The 15,854-nt window shown below is 50.7% G+C and overlaps 7 protein-coding genes across 7 annotated transcripts; 4 read left to right on the top strand and 3 right to left on the bottom strand.

Moving 5' to 3' along the window:
• Positions 1-42: 42 nt before the first annotated feature.
• Positions 43-2,353, bottom strand: BDW70DRAFT_21228 (putative CECR1 family adenosine deaminase). Its single transcript, XM_073743509.1, has 2 exons — positions 1,897-2,353; positions 43-1,839 (listed from the first exon to the last, which is right to left on the bottom strand). The coding sequence occupies exons 1-2, from the start codon at positions 2,018-2,020 to the stop codon at positions 260-262; spliced, it is 1,704 nt and encodes a 567-aa protein (XP_073597905.1). The 5' UTR covers positions 2,021-2,353; the 3' UTR covers positions 43-259.
• Positions 2,354-3,147: 794 nt separating this feature from the next.
• On the top strand, positions 3,148-5,866 carry BDW70DRAFT_21215 (NupC/NupG family nucleoside CNT transporter). Its single transcript, XM_073743507.1, has 3 exons — positions 3,148-3,930; positions 4,009-5,257; positions 5,322-5,866. The coding sequence occupies exons 1-3, from the start codon at positions 3,623-3,625 to the stop codon at positions 5,607-5,609; spliced, it is 1,845 nt and encodes a 614-aa protein (XP_073597904.1). The 5' UTR covers positions 3,148-3,622; the 3' UTR covers positions 5,610-5,866.
• Positions 5,867-8,337, bottom strand: BDW70DRAFT_21218 (putative serine/threonine protein kinase). Its single transcript, XM_073743508.1, has 2 exons — positions 7,710-8,337; positions 5,867-7,642 (listed from the first exon to the last, which is right to left on the bottom strand). Exons 1-2 carry the CDS (start codon positions 7,793-7,795, stop codon positions 6,124-6,126), a joined length of 1,605 nt encoding a protein of 534 aa, XP_073597903.1. The 5' UTR covers positions 7,796-8,337; the 3' UTR covers positions 5,867-6,123.
• Positions 8,338-8,669: 332 nt separating this feature from the next.
• BDW70DRAFT_21197 (putative ubiquitin conjugating enzyme (UbcK)) lies at positions 8,670-9,484 on the top strand. Its single transcript, XM_073743506.1, has 3 exons — positions 8,670-8,901; positions 8,970-9,302; positions 9,355-9,484. Exons 1-3 carry the CDS (start codon positions 8,795-8,797, stop codon positions 9,458-9,460), a joined length of 546 nt encoding a protein of 181 aa, XP_073597902.1. The 5' UTR covers positions 8,670-8,794; the 3' UTR covers positions 9,461-9,484.
• A 482-nt stretch (positions 9,485-9,966) lies between these two features.
• On the top strand, positions 9,967-12,300 carry BDW70DRAFT_166512 (uncharacterized protein). Its single transcript, XM_073742002.1, has 2 exons — positions 9,967-10,050; positions 10,128-12,300. Exons 1-2 carry the CDS (start codon positions 10,008-10,010, stop codon positions 12,083-12,085), a joined length of 2,001 nt encoding a protein of 666 aa, XP_073597901.1. The 5' UTR covers positions 9,967-10,007; the 3' UTR covers positions 12,086-12,300.
• Positions 12,301-12,566: 266 nt separating this feature from the next.
• On the top strand, positions 12,567-14,374 carry BDW70DRAFT_132925 (3,4-dihydroxy-2-butanone-4-phosphate synthase RIB3). The gene is made up of 4 exons (XM_073736241.1): positions 12,567-12,967; positions 13,097-13,214; positions 13,345-14,281; positions 14,339-14,374. The coding sequence occupies exons 1-3, from the start codon at positions 12,904-12,906 to the stop codon at positions 13,880-13,882; spliced, it is 720 nt and encodes a 239-aa protein (XP_073597900.1). The 5' UTR covers positions 12,567-12,903; the 3' UTR covers positions 13,883-14,281; positions 14,339-14,374.
• Positions 14,319-15,620, bottom strand: BDW70DRAFT_132923 (transcription factor TFIIE subunit TFA2). Its single transcript, XM_073736240.1, has one exon. The coding sequence runs from the start codon at positions 15,405-15,407 to the stop codon at positions 14,526-14,528; it is 882 nt and encodes a 293-aa protein (XP_073597899.1). The 5' UTR covers positions 15,408-15,620; the 3' UTR covers positions 14,319-14,525.
• Between the last annotated feature and the right edge of the window lie 234 nt (positions 15,621-15,854).

Here is a 15,854-nt window from a genome sequence, read left to right as displayed (position 1 = left end):
TCGATATGCTATGTATTGTTTAATCTAAAGCGGAGCGATAAGCATCCTGAATGTCAGCATAAATAGTTTTATGTAGACTATGACTAATTTATCCAGGTGCATAGGAAGCGTCTAGCTATCACGTGAGTTTGGGCAGGAAGATGCCCGATGATTATTAGGATGCCGAGGGCATGGGATATGATAAATGCGCGCCAGGGAGATGGGGCTTATATGTGCTGGCTTAACCAGCGCACAATCTGACTATGACCAGAGACCGCCTCTATTCGAAATTACACTTCTCTTCGAAAGCCTGGACTACCCACTCGCAAAACTTCTCAAAATCGGCGTAGAATTCGTGCAGACGGGCGGCTTTAACGCCTTCACCAAGAATGGCTTCTTGGATATCTGTGTTCCAATCATTTACTGATTTGTCTTCGTAGCAGCTCCAACGGATGGAATTCTCCACCATCATCGTGAGGCCGGAGAGACCCATGCTGTGAAATGCAAGTAGAGCCTGGTAGAACTCGGATGACAGACCATTTGGTCCGAGCCCATATATGCCTGGCGAGTCATTACTGAGGGCGACGGAAACCCCACGAGACAGAAGAGCTGGAAGAGGGTGTGACTGGAAAGAGTTGCTAAACCCGAGACATGCGGTTGAACTCGGTGAACATTCTATCAAAATGTTCTTTGACTTGAGAACATCAATGAGCAGCGGATGTTTATATAGTGAAAGAGCTTGGCTGATTCTTCGGGTGCCCAGCAAAACTGCGTCGAACAGGTTATCGTCTGTTTGATCACCATCACCGAGACTGTAGCCAGCATGGAACATAAAGGGGATTTCCACTCCCTCATCAGCGCAGCGCCCACGGAACCAAAATAGTATTGGTAGCAAATCGTTGAGCGGCCTCTTGTTAGCCTCTGGCCCAAGAAGGTCGAACCCACAAATGAATTCAGGGAACTTCTTTTTCGCGAGAAGGCACTGCTCCATGTTAAGGCCAATGTCTTTGTTTGATAACCCGCGCATGGTTGCCCATATGACTCGCGCGCCATAGAACTCTTTTCCTTCTTCAGTACCCCTGAACTTTTCGACCTCTTCTTGGAATATCTGGAACCAGCTAGTATAATCCTCCTCGGTCTTATCACTACCTTCCACGGTGTATTCGAAGTTGAAGGCTACTCTGAACTCAACATACCTTATCCTATCCGCGGCCAGTTGTGAGAATATGTGCCGTAGACATTTTCGCAAGATAGGTTCATGTTGCAGAAGAGAATTGATGATAGGAAAACGGCGATCGAAGATGTCGGAGATTGCCCTGCTGCCACGTGGAATATGATGTGATTGATCAGAGGTCAGAGTACACCGACTCTTGAGCCATTGGCGAAAGCCTGATTCCTTGTCCGGAAAGGAAGCCGCAGCACTTTGCAAGTCAATCATAGTCGACGGCTCATAGCTATCTGCCCATAGTGAGTGCTTATCTGTATGGCCCCCATCGGGGCGAGAACAATATCGGAACGCGAACGGCGCGTCTTGGAAGTCGCCCTGCGTTAGTAGCGGGCCAGGCGCAGATACGTGGATCCCTGGCGTAGCGAACGCCTGCTCGATAAGAAAGTCCATATCGACCATCGCCGGCAGATGACCATCCAAGAGGGACCCTTTCGGCAGACATCGTACAATCCTCCAAAGGTCAGAGCTTTCTACCCGCACCCTGTCTCTGTTGGACATGCGGCTCGGATGCGGGATGCCGTCTGACTGGTAACCATCTTGCTGGAGTTGGGCCAGTTCCTGAGCGCATACCCGAGAAACGATCTGGCATGCTCTTTTCGCTACGGGAGGCAACGCGCTATGCAGGTTCGTATCTAAACAACGATGGTTAACAGTATATCATGACCGAACGCATAGCACACGATTCTCACCATGACGTTGTGATTTCTCTCGCTGAATCAAGGAAACACGACCAGCGACAAAACGCTGGATGAAGGGGTCCTCATGATGCGGAACGCCGGCCTCTGCCTCCCATGAACCACTATCCGAGTCCATGGCTCTGCCGTCTGACTGATGGTAAGCTGGCGATTATCCTGGTGATCAGGTGGTCGGAAGTAAGACCGTTTGGGGGCATACGCCGGGAGGCCCAGGCTTCGGGGAAACTCCAAAGAGGTAGAGGCGGGAGAGCCAGTCTTGGCAGGCCGTGAGGGGTTACTACCCCCGACGCGATCGCTGTTTCCGGGAATGGCACATTTTTTTATTTTATTTTAGTACATACCTGATGGTCAGAGAACGCGCTGCCCTGTTTATAAGCTCAAAAAATGGACAAAAATGGACTTGTTGACGCAAGTTGTCTACCTCAGATACCGCAGTGTGGAACAGCACTCCGTATGGAGTAATACCTGCTGGCAGTAACGAAGTCGGGTATTGGTGGATGTAACCTTAAAGCGAGTGGCGCGCCTTAGTGTGGCCAAGGAGCGCCGCGGCTGAAGAGCCAGTCATATTGGGTATTGTAGTACGTGTCCAGACCGCGACTGACACGCGACTGTCACGCTTGGGACTGGAGTATCCAAGCAACTCCAGCAGAACAAAGAGACAGCAGCGATATCTGTGATGTCTGGATACTGGGCTCTAGAGAGAAGATATCGCCTAGCCAGGGGATCGTTTAATATTGCTGAATTGCTGGAGTATTGCTGGAGTTCCTGGGGCAAAGCTTATCAGCATCGAGCCATTGACCAGGGCAACGGCGTTCGCCGAGCCAAGATTTCAAGACAGTGCCCTAATCGCGATACGGAGATATCGTATCAACGCGAGGCGAGCCTGGGAACAAAGCGTTCATCCCAGTCGTTGTGCGTCTGCGCTATACCCCGCGAGTCTGGAGACCGGCTGGTGAGCCTGCAGGATGCTGTTGGCACTACCAATCCCTACTCCCTGCGACTGATCCTTCAGACTCGAAGAGTCGATTAGTGCTGTAACATTCTTATCGCCGATCGTTAGCTGCTAGAATATTATTGGTCAGTGATAGTCCGACGATCAGATCAAAATGTCCAAATATGTCCAAACCTGAATAAATTGAATCATTTTGATGCAACGCCAGCACTGTTGGGACGTCTATGTTCTGGAAAGTACAGAAGATGCTTTCTAGAAGACCGCCGGACTGGAGACAAGAAGGTGGATGTGAAACTGTGGCCGAATCATGAGATGGGAGGGGCCCCAGAGTGGCCAACCCAAGTCTGCACTAAGTCTTTCCACCACGAGGAAATTTTTGTTCCGCTCGTCTCCCCGCACACGACCATGCTCGCCTGCTCAGTGATAACGCGCCGGAGGTCTCCTTGGTCTGGCTTCATTTAATCTATTTGTCTCTTTTCTTATCTTGCGTTGCCCTGCCTGACCTAGCGGGCTGTCCGAGCTGCTCTTGAGGACTATTTTAGCTGTCAGCTCGACACTACTACCTACCCTTTAAACCCACAGTTCCCTCAGAACTCGTTCCTGGCAGCTGTCGCCGATCTTTTCCAATCTCTTACAGCTCGGTCGAGGACCCAGTGAATGCCTCAGATAGCTCTGGTAATTATATCTGATCCTCCAATGACGCGAGAAGAGCGAGAAGGTCGATGCAGAGAGCTCGTCTAACCGTCGTCTTTCGCTAGTCTTGAAACCATGGCCAACGAAAACGTGCTGGAGGGCGTACCTCCCAGAGAGAGCCCACAACCGCAAGATTCCATCCGGCATTCTAACGGACACGCGCCGCCAGCGATCAGTTCAGATAACCATTCTAGCTATGCGCAGGAAGCGTTTGCAGAGAAAAAGGCAATCCCAGAGTCGCATCCCCTGGATAACAGCAGTGAGCCAAGTGGACAGGACGTCGAAGCAGGACGCAAGGCCGCCTTCAAATCGGCAACCCGTCGGTACTACAAATCGTATTTCAAGCATGTTCTGTATGCTGTGATTTGGCTTCTGTTCACCGGGTGAGTTCTCTTCGATGTCTTCCGCGCTTCTTGCGGGTTCTCGCTGTTATACCGAGACTTATACTCCTGCTTAACAAGGTGGTGGATCGCTGGCCTTATTCTCCATCGCTATGACTTGGGCTGGTTGGTTCCGTTCTTGCTCTATCTCGCTATCACCCTTCGACTCATCTTCCTCTACGTGCCAATCTCGATCTTTACACGGCCGGTGCATTGGGCGTGGAAGAGCACTGCCAGTCGTTTGGTCAGCATGATCCCGGAGCATTTCCGCATCCCGCTTGGTGCTTTAGTGACGATTGCAACCATTTTAGTCGGCTCCTTTGCGTCAGCGGAAGCCCCCGGTAACACCAGGGCAGACCGTGCTGTCAGCTTATTCGGGCTCGTGGTTTGCATCTTCTGCCTTTGGCTCAGCTCCAGGAATCGCAGAAAGGTCAATTGGCACACTGTCGTCGTGGGCATGCTGGTGCAATTCATCGTTGCTTTGTTTGTCCTCCGCACACAGGCAGGTTACGATATCTTTGATTTCATCTCCATGTTGGCCAGAGAGCTTTTGGGCTTCGCTCAGGAAGGTGTTGACTTCTTAACCACAACTGATTTTAAGTCCGACCACCCCTACTTCTTAGTCACGGTCATTCCGGCCATCATCTTCTTCGTCTCCCTCGTCCAGCTCCTCTACTATACCGGTGTCTTGCAGTGGGCCATCCGCAAGCTCGCCGTCTTCTTCTTCTGGTCCATGCGCGTCTCTGGCGCAGAGGCCGTGGTAGCAGCCGCGTCCCCATTTATCGGACAAGGTGAATCTGCTATGCTGATCAAGCCCTTCATCGCGCACTGCACGATGGCCGAAATCCACCAGATCATGTGCTCCGGCTACGCCACCATTGCAGGTTCCGTCCTTGTCTCCTATCTCTCCATGGGCGTCAACGCACAGGCCCTTATCTCGTCCTGCGTGATGAGTATCCCTGCATCCCTCGCATGTTCCAAACTGCGCTGGCCCGAAGAAGAGGAAACCCTAACCGCCGGCCGTGTCATCATTCCCGAAGAAACCGAAGACAGACCAGCTAACCTCCTCGACGCCTTTTCCAAAGGCGCTTGGCTGGGGATCAAGATTGCTGGCATGATTGCCGCCACACTCCTCTGCATCATCTCGCTCATCGGTCTCATCGATGGCCTCCTCACCTGGTGGGGCCGGTACCTGAATATCAACGACCCAACCCTAACGCTCGACCTGATCGTCGGCTACATCTGCTATCCCATCGCCTTCCTCCTCGGCGTCAGCCGCGACGGCGACCTCCTGAAGGTTGGAAAGCTTATTGGCTTGAAACTCGTTGCTGTACGCGCATATATTCACCTACCCAAGCAATAAATCCAAATTTCAAACTAACGAATATGTTTAGAACGAATTCGTCGCCTACTCGGCACTTCAGACCGATCCCCAATACCAGGACCTCTCAAACCGCTCCCGCCTCATCGCCACCTACGCGCTCGCCGGTTTCGCCAATATCGGCTCTCTAGGTAACCAGATCGGTGTGCTTGCTCAGCTAGCACCCAGCCGTGGCGGCGATGTTTCCCGCGTTGCTGTGAGCGCCATGCTTACGGGTGCGATCAGCACTTTCACGTCTGCGGCGATTGCGGGACTGTTGATTCAGAATGAGGAGCAGTATATGACCACTGCTACTTCGTAATGCTGTGAGAATCTGTACATTTATCTGGGTCCTGTCTTGATATTTTATATTTTACCATATTCTATCGTTCTTTCCACTCAACCAGGAGAAACTGTACATCATGCTGCAGTCAGCAGGTTGGTGTGCTGTACTATCTTATCATATTGTCTTATCTTGATGACGATAATCATATTTGTCATTTTGTGTTACTATCAGTTCTGAGTCCGCCAGTGCGGTAGTCATGGAGTGATGTGATAGGTGGTGTTTGTTAAGTCTATGATGTGATACGGTTTGATATCAACGTCTCTTGGTATCAAGTGTTGTATGAGCTCAAAGGTTACGATACCCAATTCAATGGCGTGATTGTTCTGGATTATAACCAAGCTGAGTCTCGATCAGCTTCGAACGATTTTTGACCATCGACTACGGAGTATACATATACGCATTAAACATATGAGTCATAACAAAGTCCAAACCATCGGCGGTATTCAGTGGACGAGACCACGAAAAAGCCAGCCGAAAACAATGAGGAAGATCAAGAATCAGGTGTGTAAACTGCATCCTTGCAAAGTAGCACCACCTTCTTGAAGAACCTCCGCCATTCAAGCGGATCGCCCTTTCCTTTCATGAACTCAATCTCGAAGAGCCCCTCGGAAACACATTCAACAAGCACCTTTCCATGAAGAGGACACATTCTGCCATCTCTCGTGATCACTCTAATCATAGCCGAGTTGTCACCGGGCGATACGGCAGGAACCGCGGGAACCGGGACACCGAGGCGATGTAGCGCCTCGCAGATAAGCGGGACGAGAAGCTTGAGTTCCCACGTCGAAAAGAAGCGGGTGAGGGAGCGGGAGGGAACGATATCGTGGAAGCGCTGGGCGTTCTGAGTTCGGCTCATGGGCACGGAGGGCCGCTGGGAGAACTGTGAAAACGAGGGCTCGTCTTCGAGGATTTCGGGCGTGAGACTGCTGGATGGTGGGCGTGGGTTGTTCGTTGGTTGGCTGGAGGAGAAGATATCCGTAAGGTGCGGCGTATCCCAGTCGATTAGCATGTCGCCTCTCGGTACTTCTGGCTGCGTAGATGAAATCCTATGCTCGGCACCTAGATCATCGCCAATATTCACGTCCATCCGATCTGGGCCGAAGCTACCGCCTTTCAAGGGGCGGGAGACGGATTGAGACAGGTCAATGTGAAGAGACTCAAACATAGACGTTGCAACCTTGATAGGGTCGCGCAGTCTACCGTCTGGAGTAAGGTGTTTGTTCTGGCGCGTGAACCAGGGATGCCGCCGGACGTCTTCTAGAGAAAACCTGGCCTGGGCGTCGATGTTCAACATGCCGCGGAGTAATGAGAGAGTTGCGGTGGGCAGCTTCTGCCACAGTTCGTCAGATGTGCGGGCATTAGTCGTAACATATTCGTGAAATTCATAGCTATCCTCCGTCGGGCTATCCCAAGGTGTATTTCCGGCGAGAAGGACAAAAAGAACAATGCCACACGACCAGATGTCCGCCACGTCAGGGCGGTATCCAGGCCCTTTAGTCTGGTTTCGAGAGCTACAGGTGATAACCTCTGGCGCGATGTATGGGGGGCTACCGCAGAAGGTGGTGGACAGCTTCGTACCCCCTTTGTACTCAAATAGCGTTGCGAGACCGAAATCTGCGATCTTCAGGTTTCCATCCGCGGTCAAGAGGATGTTTTCCGGTTTGATATCTCGATGTCCGACGCCCTTTGAGTGCATATATCCTACCGCACTTATAAGCTGGGTGAAATAGACATGTCCGATATCCTCGCTGACGCCTTCGTCCGCTTCGATTTTATCGAAAAGGTCCCCTCCATCTGCTAGCTCCATCGCAATCCATCGCCATGCGCCATCCTCTCCGGTCTGGAAGAAAGATATGATGTTATTATGGTCGCCGATATGTTTGTGTACTGTGGCTTCCATGAGCAATTGTCGTGGGCTTATTTTGCCATGGCGAGCGGCATAGTCTTTGTTAATGAATTTGACGGCGAAGACCGGAGTGTCGGTGTTCAGTGGGCACGCTTTTTTTAGACTGGAAAGAGCGAGGTATCAGCACAGTTCATCAATAATAACAAAGCACGTAGAGAATTGAATAGTACCAAGCATAAGCGCCTTGACCGAATGTCTTTGAGACAATGCGAAATGGCAGGTCGATGGGAAGTGGCGCTAATTGAGAATGGTGCATTTTGAGGAGCCAGTTCCCTTGAGAAAGAGCGAACTTGGAATTGACTGGAGAAGTGTTTCGAGCTGAATATTACCTGTTCTTCATTCTGGGGCAAATCCAAATGCAAGGGCTAAGAGCTGGGAGAGTGAGGACGCGGTTGTTGGCACGCTCGCGCGAAGGCCACTTTATCCTTTTCGGGCAGTGTGTTGATTGGATTCGCCCCAGCCGGTCGCAAAGCAGGTCTCCCTGCCTAGACCTTGAGAGAACAACAAAAGAACAAAAAAAAGAGAATGGCAATAAAAACATGCTTCAAAGAAAAGTTCCCGCATCAGAGCATAATACTGGGAAATTTACCATCATAACGGCGTGCCATTCAGCGACAAATCTCCATCGGTTGTGCATGACGTCCGCGGCAAACCCCGCTCGCTGTAAGCACTGTCACTGCAGTTATGCGACAGTCGACCGGCAGAAGAGGCGTTCGTCTTGAAAAATTAATCTTGTCATGCAGGGTTCGTAATATATTTAGATAGAATCCAGGGAGCTAATGTTCAGCATGACATCGCAAGGCTGAGGACAAAGGAAAGGTCGGATGGTTCGGTCAGATGGTTGCTGTGGTAAACAAAAGACAGCCTGCACTGTTCACACGCGCCCCCTCTCTTTCTCTTCTCCTCTCCACTTCCATCTCTGCTGCAATCTCAATCCACTCAATCCATCTTCCTTTCTCGCTATCGTCGTTACAGGTCTCAACACCAAAGATATTTCCGATTTAGCTCTTCTTTGGACTGCATCTGGTAACAACTGGGTCTATCCGCCCAGTCCATTCCAACCTTCTACTTCCGCAGCCGGCCCGCCATTCCAGACTCGGGAGCAACCCTCTCCTGCTACTACCACTATACTACTGCAACCAATCGAGTCCTGTACTTCTCGACTACCTTCTCTCAGTCCCACAATCTTTGTTGGTGGTTGTCGTCTTCTACCTCGCTCTTTCGCTTCTTGGAAATCTTGCTCTCCGTGAACACAATGGACTACACCATGGAGGATAGTCAAAACTCTGCGCCTAACGCGCACGAAGCCTCAAAGCTGGGTGCTTCCACTCAGCGCAATGATAGCCAGGGCGTCACCAAGCGGTGAGTGCATCGCGACGCCAAGTCGAAGATGGTAGTCTGCAAATGCTAACGTTTTGCGATTTGTTTAGCCTGCAATCCGAACTGATGCAGCTCATGGTGTCACCTTCTCCAGGAATCTCGGCCTTCCCGGACGCTGATGGAAACCTCCTATCCTGGACTGCTACTATCACCGGCCCTTCAGAAACACCATACGAGGGTCTGACATTCAAGCTCTCCTTCTCATTCCCCAACAACTACCCATACTCGCCACCTACCGTGCTCTTCAAGACCCCAATCTACCATCCGAATGTCGACTTCTCCGGCCGCATCTGCCTGGATATCCTTCGAGACAAATGGAGTGCCGTGTATAATGTGCAGAACGTTTTGCTTAGCTTGCAGAGTCTCCTTGGAGAGCCCAACAAGTAAGGCTACATCCTGAATTGATATTTGGTTGTTGTACTAACGGTTGATTAGCGCGAGCCCTCTGAATGCCCAGGCTGCTGAACTCTGGGACACCAACCAGGAGGAGTACAAGCGCCACGTACTGGCCAGGCACCGCGACATTGAAGACATTGAATAGAGTAGCTCTCTCTAGAATTTCTACTGGGCGTTTGGCGGAACTGGTTGTTATTCTTTTGGAAGCATTGCATTGAACCGGGGTCTGGGTTGCACTTTTGGACTCAGTTTTTGTGGTGGGAATCTGTTTACTCGCGCGGGACTTGGATATGCTCTCTCGTAAGAGAAGGACAGCATCACTGAATTGGGGATCCGTTGTTGGCAAATCTGGAGAAAACGGAGTTTTTGGAAGCAGGACGTTTCCCTGCACAGCACTGTTTTTGCCGTCATTCGGTTGTCGTTCTGCCTTATATTTCTTCTTTTTCTGAGTCTATAATACTCAGCAAGTATTTTTATATGTACACCAATCAGAGGTGTTGTGTCGTCTCATTCCTCTCGAGACCAGTATGTCAACACGTGACCATAGTCTAGACTTGCAGATCGCGGGGAAGTAATAAAACGGCGTTGACGCTCCTGCCAACATGAGGATCATGCAGCGTGTCTTGCGTCCTGCAGTAAGCTAGGTACGAAGTTGTGCTGCCCTCAATGGTGGCTCTCGAACACTCTGCCTCATGGACAAGCTTCCTGTTGAAATCCTCACGAAAATCATCGACTGTAAGAGCTGTCGTCCCCGCCTACTGAACTTTTTACCCCACACAGACTCAATTCCTAACGCATTTGGGGCATTTCAGACCTCACTCCACTTGAGCAGGTACAGCTTCAGTCTGTCTCAAAGCGATTCTTCGCCTTAGCCCGCGACAACAACATATGGCGGCTCCATTGCTACGAGAACACATGGGCTGCCCTATCAGCCGCTCGTCCCAATGTCGAAGGCTCCGATAGCCTTGCCGCGAATTCCACTGCATCTCTCAGCTCCCTAGGACAGCCATCGCTTCGCTCCCTAATCCAGCCCCAAGCGCTGCCGAACAACAACGATCAGGATACTCAAGGCCGGACGCCGACCTTCGGCGAAAGAGCAAGGGCTGCGGCCGCTTGGGACCCGTCCGCAGAGGGAGAAGACGTCGATTGGTACTCGGAATATATTGCTCGTAATGGACCAATTTCACTCAGCTGGCTCCAGCAGCCGTTCACAAGGACACAAAGTGGTGGAAAATCTTACATCGAAGTGAAAGGGATGGGACTCTTGCAGGATTGGAGCTTGGCTAGGCAAAATAAAGTTATATCACCTTTGGGTGACGGCAGTGTTTGCGTTTGGGATCTCAACCACTCACATGCGATCGGTTCTCGAGTCACAAAGGGCAGCATACTTGGGACGAGTGCACCGGGAATTCTGACGATTGACATGTCTCAAAAGAAGGAGAACCCCGCGGCGAAATCAGCACTAGAGTTCATCAACCTGGGCGAATGTGTGAGCGTGGATTCGATCCGACAAAGGGCTTACCTGGCTGTAGGGCATGTCGTGAATGAAGTCGATCTTGAGACGCTCAAAGTTGTTTCTCAACAACGCTATCCTTGGTCAGTTTTTGCCTTGTCTCAAGAGACCGACTACTCCGTACCGTTGACATTAGCGACTACCTTGAGTTTACATATCTATGATGGCCGGCTTTCAAAAATGGAGGAAGAAGAGACGATCAATCTACGTTGCGAGCAGCCAACGATCTCTTTGGTTCCAGACTCTCTGATCTATACTCCACCAGACTCACCACTCCTGCAAATTCAGCCGAACGGAAGGCCACCGCATCGAATTCGAAGCCCTGATCCCTCTGAAACGAGCGACAATTATGCACCACTGTTTCAGCCGGGGCCCCTCTCAGTCCTGCATCCCCCGGGCCCGCATGTGAATTCAATATTTCTTGCAGGCCGCTTTCCGAGTATACTCCAGTATGACCGACGCTATTTCCCAAAGTTGCAAAGCACAGTTCACTCAGGCGGGCGGCTTTGCGGCCTTGCTTCGGTTCCTGCTCCTCGCTTTCCTGTATTCTCCAGCTCTAGATACCCGTCTTCGCACACCATTGTTGCATGTGGTGAATACAACGGGAAGGGCTCTCTTGAGCTCTACCACCTTATTCCGTCCGGTGAAAATGACGAGAATGGTCCTTCGGCCTGCTCTTCGAGTCTCACAGCAGCATACCAGAATCGACAAAGTGCTGCTCGCTCAAAATTACTGTCCGTCCAATCTCATGGCACGCGGATTGTCTATTCCGACGGGGATGGTAATATCAAATGGGTTGAGCGTGATGGACGCACTGAAGTTCGTCGTCTAAATATCAACTCAAAGCGGCCGCCTGCAGGGGCCGCGTTCAGTTCGGACGGTCATGTTTACTCTCATATAGACGACGGTGCACATGATGTGAGTGGCCTCTGGGCTAGTGTGTCTCGGGCCCAGAACGAGGGAGATGTAGCCCGAAAGATTCTTCCAACAGGCGGTAATCTCACCGGCGATGAGCTTCTCATCTGGACAGGGGACCGTCTAGGCCGAATCATGTTCTCAGATACACCAGATGTCGACGAAATTGGAGAAGACGACGAGATGTCTCTAGATGAAGAAGTCGATGATGCCACGCGCGAAAAAGTGCGGTCGAAAAAGCGCGAACTACAAGCGCGCGAGCGAGAATACTCGAAAATGATGCGAAGAGCTCTGGAGACGCAAGCTGACGAGGTGCGGCGGATGGGCGACTTTGGTCTCTAAATATTTCCCCTTTTACCCTGCGGTGGCTTTCATAGGCTCATCGTGGACTGACGGGCCGGGTCTCTTCAGAATTGACATGGTTCGTATGTTTTTTTTCGAGGTCAGAACGACCGTCACTACTTTTATTTCTTCTTGCGAATTCACTTAGCGGGTTTTGTTGTATGTCTAGATAGCCCTTCTCAGTTCGTCCTACATAGAATTCGTGATTACCAGGCGCAGGAATATACTTTGAACATTTACGTCAGAATCTGCAAATCCTCAGTGTTTTGTCCCTCATACAATGCCTGGCTTCCTAAAATCTATTATTTACATGAATAGAGCACCGACCTCCATCTTTCATTCATTTTCAGGGTTGAGACACACGCGTACAGAGAGCAATGGAGTAAGGGCCTCGGCATCCGCGGGAGTGGATACGGTACCTAACAGAGTGGATTGATAGCGACAGTTGACTGACAAACCATTTGCAATCGCCTTCTTCTACCTTCTGTCTGCGTCTGCTTGACTCAAATCCATACCTACTTTCGATTGCGTATCCTGACACATCTTTGACTCAAAAACATTCAGGTCTCGCTCATACAATTCTCGCAAGCGTCGCCAGACAAATACCGCACCGCACTCATCACCCCGCGTCCCGAGATCACCGAGAATCTCCGCTGACCCAAAATCCGCCACCCGTACTCGCATCGCTGCTGTTTTTCGAAGCTCGCAATTGACTGTGTACAACTACTCAAAACAGTTTCCGATTCAGGAGCAGAAAATAAAACGGTCGATATCTTCACTACCTGCGCTTGCATCTGGGAGAAAGATCTGTCTACGAAATGCCTTCGCCGACGGACCCCGCGCTTCAGTTCGACTCAATTGAGGACACAATCAAAGCTTTCAGTGAGTAATTCTGCCCTTTCTCGGTTATTTATTATGTCTAGGAGTACCACTGGGCTATAGGATGGCTTGGATAGGTTGTCTCTCGCAGCTTTGGAATCACTCTGGGTTAACCATGCGACTTTCATCTAGGTAACGGGGAATTCATTGTCGTCCTAGATTCACAAGATCGCGAAAATGAAGGCGACCTCATTATCGCCGCCGAATCAATAACAGATGCGCAAATGGCATTTCTAGTCCGCTATACAAGGTTAGTTATGCTGTCGTTGTGCCTCTCGTAGCATAACCAAGTTCAAGCTCGAAGGAACAATTACAAGCGCATGCACCTGCTTCACCTTCATTGTCTTCCTACCGAGCTAACATCACCTCTCACCATATAGTGGACTGATCTGCGCACCCATCACACCAGAGATCGCCGAACGCCTCCAACTCCCCCAGATGGTCCTCGAAAACACAGACCCTAAAGGAACCGCCTACACAGTCTCCATTGACTCCGCTGACCCGTCCATCACAACCGGTATCTCTGCGCGCGACCGCGCCCTAGCATGTCGGACCCTTGCCTCCCCCTCTGCCCGCCCCCAAGACTTCCGCCGACCAGGCCACATCATCCCCCTGCAGGCCAAAGCCGGCGGCGTCAGGCAACGGAAGGGCCACACTGAGGCTGCGGTTGAGTTTTGCCGGCTGGCGGGAAAGGCACCAGCAGGTGTCATTGCGGAGCTTGTTGAGGATGGTGAGGTCGTTGAGGGCGTTGCGGAGATCAGGGGGAATAATGGAATGATGAGGCGCGATGGATGTTTGAGGTTTGGGAAGAAGTGGGGGCTGAAGGTGTGTACTATTGAGGATTTGGTTGAGTATGTTGAGAGGATGGAGGGGCCGTTGCCGGGCGAGACTGGTGAGGCTGTCAATGGGAAACACTGATCCGACGTTCTCTATGTCGACTTTCCAAACATATTCAGTGAGTGCTTCGGGTTGCTTTATTTGTCTGTACAGCTTTACAATATGCGTTCTGGGGTGGCTACGCTCATGGTACATAACAGTAACATCTTTTCATCATCTGGTTTGGACTGCGGAATTGACAAAGAAGAGAAGATTATGTAAATAATGGGATAGACTAGAGGGCCGGACTGAACCATGATACATTAATGTTTTGCTACACTTACTTCAAAGTATAGATCGGAACATAGCTTATTGCAATCTGATCAACTGGTTCTTTTAGAGCAAAGTACCTCAAGATCCGGCAGATATTAACTCGGTAGCCTGCTAAGACTGAGTCTGATGGCTGAATTGTCCTTGATGGGATCAGGAGACGCAATGAATCTTTTTATCATAATTAGGGTATCTATCTTTCTGATCTTGGGGGAAATGGTGATTTACAAATCGCGACGTAGTTAATGGGACGGGAGCGTCTGCCCGATATCATAAGAAGCGTCCCATAGTGGAACAAACAAACCTAACGCCGGTATATGCATACTCTGAATGATGGTTTCTAGAGCAAAGCTCGGAGAGCAGGATGATGATTCGAGAACCCATCCGAGTCCTTTGGAAACGGATGAGGTGCGTTTTACCGCTTGAGATGCGAGTAATCACGCAGAACTCCCATCATATGTGTATTTGTAGTCTTTCCGCTGCGACGAGGCTTCTTCACTTTCTTATGTTCAACCTTCGGCCGCGGCTTGATGACCTTGTTTTTGTTGGTTGGAGTGATACCAGCTTTCTCTAGCTCCTCCTTGACGACCTGCTGCTCAGGAATTTTGATCTTCTCCCAGATCTGCTTAAACTCGTCGTCGAAGTGCTGAATCAGAGAAGGATCGTTGGCCCAGACCATCTTAGCATGGTCGTCCTTCTTGTTTCGCGTAACGAGCAGCTTACCCTCCTTCTCCAATTTGTTGATCGTATCCTCGACATTGGGCCAACCTTCCCGGAGTTCCCGAACGCTCATCCCTACCCCAGTAGATTGTGACTGCAGTTTTTGGAGCAGCTGCTCAGCAGTGCGGATGTTATGCGGCGGACGAAAGCTGAATGTACCCTCTCCATTAGCCCCACTAGGATCGTATTGAACCTTTTCGTGCATTTGCAGGATACTGCGCAACGCCTGAACATAGCCTTGGTCATTCGCCCGGTGCTGCAATGAGAGGTAGGAGACGATATCGTTGAACGTAAGCGGTACACCTTTGCTCTTCATATGTTCAATAGCGAAGACGACCTGCGTCATAATATCCTTCCCGGTTCCAGTATTCGCAGGCTGAGAGTAAACGATGTCCGCATCGTGGCGCTTCTTCTTCTGTTCGTTGCTACCACCAGGAGTGGGCGTCGATGTTGCAGACGGGACTTGGGAAGTGCTCACGGAGGTGTTGTGGACGAATCGTCGCTGGGCTGGCATGGACTTTGCGTAGTCCATGACGCCTGCGTTGAAATTTTTGAGTTGCTGCTGAAGATGCGCCATGTTTGCCGTCTGCTGTAAAGCTACAGAAGAGTTGAGATGGGGAGGAACCGAGGTGGGATATCAAGGAGAGAGGCGAGACGCGGCTCGACAGAGCCTGTGCGGACCCTATGCGGGATCTGAGGTTATCATGTAATGTTCCTAAGTGAGAGTATGCGGTCAGAGATGGACAAAGTGCCGCTGGCGTTGTCTGCCCAGCTGAACAAAGTGAAATCGTGCTCAGTGCAGAAGTAGGTGATTCAGAAACGACGCCTCTTTGAGGCTCGAAGTTCCAAGTCTGGTCGGTCACGTGAATACATACGCTAAGCTATATTTAGAGAAACCCGTTCACTAAGTATATGAGTAGCGGACGAAAACTCAACGAAGCCTCATCTATGACACGCGTCCCCTGAAAAATACTAGTGTGAGAAAGAAAAATCAAGCACTCGTGTACCAGAAGGGTGTCACTGC

Source organism: Aspergillus foveolatus, assembly GCF_047715535.1.
Source record: "Aspergillus foveolatus strain CBS 279.81 unplaced genomic scaffold BDW70scaffold_13, whole genome shotgun sequence".
In the NCBI taxonomy this organism is placed as follows: Eukaryota; Fungi; Ascomycota; class Eurotiomycetes; order Eurotiales; family Aspergillaceae; genus Aspergillus; species Aspergillus foveolatus.
Note: the sequence above shows the minus strand (reverse complement) of the source record. Positions and strands in the feature narration are given on the sequence as shown.

What these genes read in the sequence shown, in the direction of transcription:
- BDW70DRAFT_166512 (XM_073742002.1), top strand. Translation starts at nt 10,008, where the DNA reads ATGGACAAGCTTCCTGTTGAAATCCTCACGAAAATCATCGACT. An exon ending in CCTCACGAAAATCATCGACT is followed by an intron (nt 10,051 to 10,127) that starts GTAAGAGCTGTC and finishes GGGGCATTTCAG; the next exon opens with ACCTCACTCCACTTGAGCAG.
- BDW70DRAFT_21197 (XM_073743506.1), top strand. Translation starts at nt 8,795, where the DNA reads ATGGACTACACCATGGAGGATAGTCAAAACTCTGCGCCTAACGCGCAC. An exon ending in AGCCAGGGCGTCACCAAGCG is followed by an intron (nt 8,902 to 8,969) that starts GTGAGTGCATCG and finishes CGATTTGTTTAG; the next exon opens with CCTGCAATCCGAACTGATGC. An exon ending in CTCCTTGGAGAGCCCAACAA is followed by an intron (nt 9,303 to 9,354) that starts GTAAGGCTACAT and finishes ACGGTTGATTAG; the next exon opens with CGCGAGCCCTCTGAATGCCC.
- BDW70DRAFT_132925 (XM_073736241.1), top strand. Translation starts at nt 12,904, where the DNA reads ATGCCTTCGCCGACGGACCCCGCGCTTCAGTTCGACTCAATTGAGGAC. An exon ending in GGACACAATCAAAGCTTTCA is followed by an intron (nt 12,968 to 13,096) that starts GTGAGTAATTCT and finishes ACTTTCATCTAG; the next exon opens with GTAACGGGGAATTCATTGTC. An exon ending in TTTCTAGTCCGCTATACAAG is followed by an intron (nt 13,215 to 13,344) that starts GTTAGTTATGCT and finishes CTCACCATATAG; the next exon opens with TGGACTGATCTGCGCACCCA.
- BDW70DRAFT_21228 (XM_073743509.1), bottom strand. Translation starts at nt 2,020, where the DNA reads ATGGACTCGGATAGTGGTTCATGGGAGGCAGAGGCCGGCGTTCCGCAT. An exon ending in AGAGAAATCACAACGTCATG is followed by an intron (nt 1,840 to 1,896) that starts GTGAGAATCGTG and finishes ATCGTTGTTTAG; the next exon opens with ATACGAACCTGCATAGCGCG.
- BDW70DRAFT_21218 (XM_073743508.1), bottom strand. Translation starts at nt 7,795, where the DNA reads ATGCACCATTCTCAATTAGCGCCACTTCCCATCGACCTGCCATTTCGC. An exon ending in GGTCAAGGCGCTTATGCTTG is followed by an intron (nt 7,643 to 7,709) that starts GTACTATTCAAT and finishes CGCTCTTTCCAG; the next exon opens with TCTAAAAAAAGCGTGCCCAC.
- BDW70DRAFT_132923 (XM_073736240.1), bottom strand. Translation starts at nt 15,407, where the DNA reads ATGGCGCATCTTCAGCAGCAACTCAAAAATTTCAACGCAGGCGTCATG.
- BDW70DRAFT_21215 (XM_073743507.1), top strand. Translation starts at nt 3,623, where the DNA reads ATGGCCAACGAAAACGTGCTGGAGGGCGTACCTCCCAGAGAGAGCCCA. An exon ending in ATTTGGCTTCTGTTCACCGG is followed by an intron (nt 3,931 to 4,008) that starts GTGAGTTCTCTT and finishes CTGCTTAACAAG; the next exon opens with GTGGTGGATCGCTGGCCTTA. An exon ending in TTGGCTTGAAACTCGTTGCT is followed by an intron (nt 5,258 to 5,321) that starts GTACGCGCATAT and finishes GAATATGTTTAG; the next exon opens with AACGAATTCGTCGCCTACTC.